Source organism: Chanodichthys erythropterus, chromosome 19, assembly GCF_024489055.1.
Source record: "Chanodichthys erythropterus isolate Z2021 chromosome 19, ASM2448905v1, whole genome shotgun sequence".
NCBI classification, from domain to species: domain Eukaryota; kingdom Metazoa; phylum Chordata; class Actinopteri; order Cypriniformes; family Xenocyprididae; genus Chanodichthys; species Chanodichthys erythropterus.
In genome coordinates, this window is record NC_090239.1 from 570,338 (window position 1) to 577,500 (window position 7,163).

The 7,163-nt window shown below is 38.5% G+C and overlaps 1 protein-coding gene across 4 annotated transcripts in view; it reads right to left on the reverse strand.

The window, feature by feature from the left end:
• Nucleotides 1–687: 687 nt before the first annotated feature.
• The window catches only part of LOC137008100 (centriolar coiled-coil protein of 110 kDa), an 11,614-nt gene continuing 5,138 nt past the window's right edge, over nucleotides 688–7,163 (reverse strand). For 2 of the 4 annotated variants that reach the window (XM_067369933.1, XM_067369932.1), the window contains exons 7-12: nucleotides 6,693–6,809; nucleotides 6,523–6,624; nucleotides 6,178–6,437; nucleotides 2,233–2,277; nucleotides 2,106–2,150; nucleotides 688–1,791 (exon numbers count right to left, since the gene is read on the reverse strand). In XM_067369933.1, the coding sequence (XP_067226034.1) occupies nucleotides 1,713–1,791; nucleotides 2,106–2,150; nucleotides 2,233–2,277; nucleotides 6,178–6,437; nucleotides 6,523–6,624; nucleotides 6,693–6,809 (648 nt within the window). In that variant the 3' untranslated portion in view covers nucleotides 688–1,712. The remainder of the gene's footprint in view (nucleotides 1,792–2,105; nucleotides 2,151–2,232; nucleotides 2,278–6,177; nucleotides 6,438–6,522; nucleotides 6,625–6,692; nucleotides 6,810–7,163) is intronic. The other 2 variants (XM_067369934.1, XM_067369935.1) reach the window with 2 other exon arrangements.

Consider the following 7,163-nt stretch of genomic DNA (forward strand, 5'->3'; position numbering starts at 1 on the left):
AATGACATTTCCTCTCTCAAGATCCATTAATGTACTAAAAACATATTTAAATCAGGTCATGTGAGTACAGTGGTTCAATATTAATATTATAAAGCCACCAGAATATTTTTGGTGCGCCAAAAAAACAACTTTTTAACAATATCTGAGTGATGGCCGATTTCAAAACACTGCTTCAGGAAGATTCGGAGCGTTATGAATCAGTGTGTCGAATCAGCGGTGCGGAGGGCCAAAGTCACGTGATTTCAGCAGTTTGGCGGTTTGACACGTGATCCGAATCATGATTCATAACGCTGATTCATAACGCTCCGAAGCTTCCTGAAGCAGTGTTTTGAAATCCACCATCACTATATAAGTCGTTATTTTGTTTTTTTGGCGCACGAAAAATATTCTCGTGGCTTTATAATATTAATATTGAACCACTGTACTCACATGAACTAATTTAAATATGTTTTTAGTACATTAATGGATCTTGAGAGAGGAAATGTCATTGCTCAGGCCTCACTGAGCTATCGGATTTCATCAAAAATATCTTAATTTGTGTGAGAACAATGATCTTACGGGTGTGGAACGGCATGAGGGTGAGTAATTAATGACATTATTTTCATTTTTGGGGTGAACTAACCCTTTAAATCAACATGCATTTACTTGAGATGCAAAATTGCATTAGATATTAAGTATTGTTTTCTAAAAAAAAAAAATGCTTAAAACAAGAAATATTAGTAACACTTTATTTCAGGGTCCATTTTAGACATTCTGTTGAGTTGAATATAAGTAACTTTGCAACTATGTTATGTCATCTAGCAGTCATTCGAGTATTAGTAGACTGTCTGCTTAATATCTGCTAACAATTTATTTTGACATTCTACTGACTTTGCAACTCAGCTTATTCCACGAACCCGAGCGCTAACCTAATCCTTTAATGACTGCTAGTTGACATGTAGTTGCAAGTATAATGTCTAAAGTGGACCATCGAAATAAAGTGAAACCCAAATATGTGCCAATAGGGTCCGAAAAAACTTGTTTTCCCTTTGAATTGAGATATTTAAGACTGCAGATTTATGAATGTTTACATATTTGTACTGGGAAACTAGACAGAAATACTGAGAAAAAGAACATCCATTTTTGCAGAGTTCATTTTTGGCTGCCGTTCCTTAAATGAGTCAAACTCTGAAACCTCTGATAGTTTAATCTGTGTGTGTGTATGTTTGTTTTGTGTTTGTGTGAGTTTGTGTTTATGTGCGAGTGTTTATATATGTGTGTGTGTGTGTGTGTGTGTGTGTGTGTGTGTGTGTGTGTGTGTGTGTGTGTGTGTGTGTGTGCTCGCTGAGGTTTGGACTGACGACTGTAATGTTTTTGAATGAGTCAAACTCATTTCTGCACACGTGAATCATCACACGGCTCATGTTTCTCCTGTAGAGTTTAACTGTGTATGCAATAGAACTTCTCACTGCATACTGACATCAGTACACTGCATACAATCAGATGTATTTCTAATTATATTAATTTCTGAATGTGCAATTCTTTTTGCATTAGAAATAATGTTAGTATTCAGTGTGTAATCAGTAACGCTTCATATCAAAAAAGTTTATTATATATTTTTTTCATTCTTATAATTTTAAAGAACTACTGAAACTGTTTATCAGTGTGAAGTGAGCGATTACAGAGATGTGTGAACGTGTTTCACCGCTGTATTCATCCGTATGAGTATGTGTTTATCCCAGAGACAGACACTTCCTCTGAAGCGAGCGCAGTCTCACTCCCAAACACCCGTCTCTCTTCTTCACCGCACTCCTGCAGAGAGACAGGCGTCATGATGAATCTGAGCAAGCTTAAGGTCCGTTCACACCAAGAACGAGTGTCCAAACCAAACCATTTATCATCTGTCGCTTTAAATGCTCACACTCTTTAAAGCAGGACGGATTCTGATTGGCTGTCAATGTTTTCATTCAGAAAGTGATTACAATGAGATCGTTGTTGTTATAGTTGTGGTTTGGACTCTGATATTCTTTTATAATAAGTTAGTTACTGTCGTTGGTGTGAACTGTGCTCCTGATTAATATGCAGCATAATAGAGATTTTTAGTGTGATGAAGTGTTGAGACTCACTGAGAGGAACAGACGGTGTTCTGACTGAGACGAGGCCGCAGGATCCTACAGGAGAGACACAGAGAGCAGGTCAATCAGGAGTTCATGTGCCGGAGCATTGAAGTTCAGCTCTGATCGTGTTTCATACCTCGACGCTGAGCTCTTGGGAGTCACATTCATCGTTTTTGCTTGCCTGATAAGAAATGAAAAGCAGCATGAGTGTGATTATATTCATGTGTCTGACACATTACTGGGATCATCTAGTTTCCTTTTGAACTCTGAACTCAAAACAAAACTGGACGCTCCCATTATAATAAAGAAATGTTTATAAAGAACTTTATTTTATTTAATAGACGCCACTAGGGCTGGGTGATTTCTCAAATTTAATCGATTCTCATTTTTACGAACTGATATTGATTCTTAAATCCCAAGAATCGATTAGTCTAGTCTGTTTTCAGTGGATGAATGAGCAGAATATGCAGCTCCTCCCATCCAATAAATCACAATAATCTTTGTTACTTTTGATATGAAGCAAAGTCTCAGATTTCAAATGACGTCCATCTTATTATGAGATTCAGAAAATAAATAGCATTTTGGCGCTGTTTAATGTGGCGTGACGGATCGCTTTAGCGCCTCAGTTAAAGAGAAGCATGTGATCATCCTCTCCTCCGCTTTACAGTTTTTTCCAATTGCTAACACACTAAAATGACATGCACAGCACAATTATTTAAACTGACACACAGAGAGCAAAACTTCTTCTCAAGTCTCCAAAAGTCTAAACACCTTTTCTGTTTTACACACATTTTGCATTTCAAAATAGCACTTTTTAAATTCACTAAATACAGTTCTCTGCATAAGACACAACAATCTGACATAAAGTCACATGTTTGCCATTTCAAAACACTGCCATTCAAAATGACACTACATGAGCTAATTGGCCAATTACATGTGCCACGTGGCCAAACACCTCAGTGGTTAATTGTTAACACTTCAATCAGGATGTAAGCACTATGAAAAGACCACAGGTGAGAACCTTTTTTTTTTACAACAACAATGGAAGACATTGCAGAGAGAGGAAGAGGAAGAGGAAGAGGGAGGTTGAGAATAAGAGGGGGAGGAAGAGTGAGAGGTAGGGGTAGAGCAGGTAGAGGAGTTCATGGCCAAAGAAGACAAACACTTTCAAATGAAATCAGAGCAACCTTAGTAGATCATGTCATCAACCATGGGTTGACAATGCGTGAGGCTGGACAGAGAGTGCAGCCAAACTTGAGCCGTTTTACTGTCGCCTCTGTCATCCAGACCTTTAGACTGGAGAACAGGTATGTAACCAAAATTTCATGTAGTACACATGTAGTATACCCCATGTCATAGTGTATCAGTTGGGTGACACCTGTTTACTTAGTGTATGACATCAGCCATTCATGAACTGTACAAGTTTCCTGTACAATGTACTCTACTGTGGGGGAAAATATTTAGGCTGCATTGTCCAAGCCCTATATATATTTTTATTTTATTTTTTCTAAAGGACTGAGAGACGACACCATGGTGGAGGAAGGGGCCAAATGTTCACCGGGGTACAGGAAGCTGCCATTGTAAACTTGGTTTTGGAAAATAATGAAATCAGATTACGAGAAATTCAAAGCCACATCATCCAAGACAACACCTTATTCAACAACATTCAACGAGTTAGTCTGTCCACATTGGCTCGCATTCTCAAGCGAAACCAAATCAGAATGAAACAACTTTATAAGGTGCCGTTTGAGAGAAACTCTCAAAGAAACAAAGAGTTCAGACGAGCATATGTGGATGTAAGTACTATATGGACTGCAGTACACTACACACAACATTGTTTCCCAGTGTACTGGATAACACCATATTGAGTGATTTTTGTTCTTTGTTTTCAGGGAGTACTGGAAATGGATGCTCATGCAATCCCACATGAGTTCATCTTTATAGATGAGGCTGGGTTCAACCTAGCAAAGACCAGAAGAAGAGGGAGAAACCTCATTGGCCACAGAGCCATTATAGATGTTCCTGGCCAACGTGGTGGGAACATCACAATGTGCGCTGCCATCTCCAATATGCATGGTGTCCTCCACCGTCATGCCAAACTTGGACCATACAACACAGCCCATATTCTCACATTTCTGGACAGACTTCACAACATTCTCATACCACCAGAGCGTATGAATGATGCAGACCATCAAAGAAACCGGTACGTTGTAGTATGGGACAACGTGAGCTTTCATCGTGCAGCCCCAGTCCAAAACTGGTTTGCTGACCACCCAACATTTCTCGTGCAATACCTCCCACCCTACTCACCATTTCTGAACCCCATAGAAGAATTCTTTTCGGCATGGCGGTGGAAGGTATACGACCGGCAGCCCTTTGTGCGCATGCCTCTTGTGCAGGCCATGGAAGAGGCATGTGATGAGATTGATGTGGGTGCAATTCAGGGATGGATAAGGCACTCAAGGCGCTTCTTCCCTCGATGTCTGGCAAGGGAAGATATTGCCTGTGATGTTGACGAGGCGTTGTGGCCAGACCCGGCTGTGCGGCAAGATGCTGCCTAATTATTTTTCTTGCCTTTTTTTGTTTTTTGTTTTTTTTACTGTAATATATTTTTTTTCAGAAATTTTCTTTTTCAGTTTACTTTTTTTGTAAGAATATTTTTGTTCAGTCCCATGTAAATATATCTGCTGTGCTTATGTTGTACTGACTTGTTTACTGTAGTGAAGGAAAAAAATAAAAATGTTGCAACAGCATGTGTGTGTATCTGCAAATATTTCTGTGCATGTGAACAATCTGATACATATTTTAGTATTATGGCAAAGCATACTAAAGATGGGGGTGCTTTTCATTATGCCCAACAGTGTGTAGGTGGTTAGGCAAAAATCTGGTAATATGAATGAAGTGTGTGCAATTTCATGCAAAAGTTTGATTTTGATAATGCTCTGTGTAGTTTCGGTTGCAGTGCTTCATTTTGCAGGATATATGAGGTATTTTGCAGTTTGGGTGTGTGGTTTTGTGAATTGTGTTAAGTGTTTTGATAAAACCAGACTAGTTTGAAAAATTGTGTGTTAGCAATTGGAAAAAACTGTAATACCAGTTACAGCGAAATAAACATGAACATCTGAAGGTATGTTAAAATATACAGCACAACTTACTGAAATCCGTATCATGTCTCGTGTAATCGCTCAATCAGTGCTTCAACCTCAAAAAAACAGCTTCAGTGTCACGTGACGTCACATTTACCTCAGAAAAACACATTCAGTGACCATAAACTCATTAGTCAGATAGAAAAGTGCTCTAGAAAGATAAATATAGCGATGCACCGTTACATATTCATTATAATGTTCTTCAATATTTAATGCATGTTTGAATAAATCAGCCGCGATTTAAATGTTTATATTTAAAAAAAACTAAAAAACTAATTGGAGTAGAAATATGATTATGTAATTCTAACCTTTATTTATAATAAAAACATCATTGAGTGTAATTTAAGTGTTTGTATATAAATAAGTTAATTTAACCTTCAGTATTATTACAGTAGCACCAGCTGACTCTCATGTGTAGTTTACAGCATTAGCTGAGAGATTTTTCCTCTAGAAAATTTACCATGAACTGAAACTGAAATACTACATCCAAAATAATTGATATCGAATCAAATCGAAAGCATGTGAATAGTAATCGAATTGAAGCATGAAAATTGTGTAAATACCCAGCCCTATTTATATATAAATTATTGTATTAACAAATCACGTGCGGTCCAGACATTTGAGAACATCAGGATTCAAAGTGTATGACTGCAAATAGGAATTAAGTTTTTAAATTTTTTAACTTATTAAAAATTATGGTGATGTTTTACATTAAAAGGTTTAGTTTGCCCAAAAATGAAATCTGCTTCTACGTCAGAACACCGACTCTGTATTGGCCGGCTAATACACACATACTGAGCCGGCGTTCAGACGTAGAACATGGAAGCAAATTTCATTTTGGGCTGAAATATCCCTTTAAAAGAGTTTCTTGAAGTGAGTTCGTAAATCAAATCCTGTAAAACTTTGTCAGTTTGTCATCAGAAGCTGATTCTCACCTCTGAGCCTTCCTGTCCAGCGTCTTCTGAGTGGCCGAGGACAGAGTCCGTGTGTTTCCAGGACTGTCTTTCTCCTGGTCAGAAGGAAGTGATGTCAGTTTGTGTGCAGGACGCTGTGAGAGAATGTGTGTGTGTGTGTGTACCATCTCTCTGAGTGTCCTCTCTCTGCGTATCTCTCTGTCCTGCTGAAGAAGACGCAGTCTGTCTCTCAAAGGCCACACAAAGAAGATCTGATGGACGTCATGCAGCGCTGCCCGCAGCTGTGACACACACCAGACGAGTGAAGAGAAAAACAATCACAGATGAATAGAGTAAAGCTGTGCGTTACGCAGATTTGTGTGTTACCTGCGCTGTAACTCGCTGCTGTAGTGTCAGATCCTGATGGGAGACGGAGGCTCTCTTCTGCTGGGAATCCGTCTGGAACGAGCGGATGAACGCTCTGGAGTCCTGCAGCACATTCACACTCTGACCGACAGCGGTTGGTATGTTTAGGAAGTACTAGTGTGTGTCTTTACCTGTACGGTTTTGCGCAGGTGTGTGATTTTCTCCGTCTGTAAGAGTCTGCGTGTTAGAAAACCTCGAGCCGCGGCAGTGAGACGACAGAGAGGCTTCATCTGCTCCACACACACGTCCTGTACAACGACTGGGTGAGTGACTCGCAAGTCCAAATTTAAATATAAAAAACACATATATTTATAAAATACCTGGCAAAGTTTGGAAACATTAATTTTTTTTAATATTTTCAGAATTCTGCTCACCAAAGCTACATTTATTTGATCAAAAATACAGTAAAAATAGTGAAATATTATTCCAGTGTAAATCAGCTGTTTTCTATGTGAATATATAGTAAAGTGTAATTTATTCCTGTGATCAAAGCTGAATTTATTTGATCAAAAATACAGTAAAAATAGTGAAATATTATTCCAATGTAAATCAGCTGTTTTCTATGTGAATATATAGTAAAGTGTAATTTATTCCTGTGATCA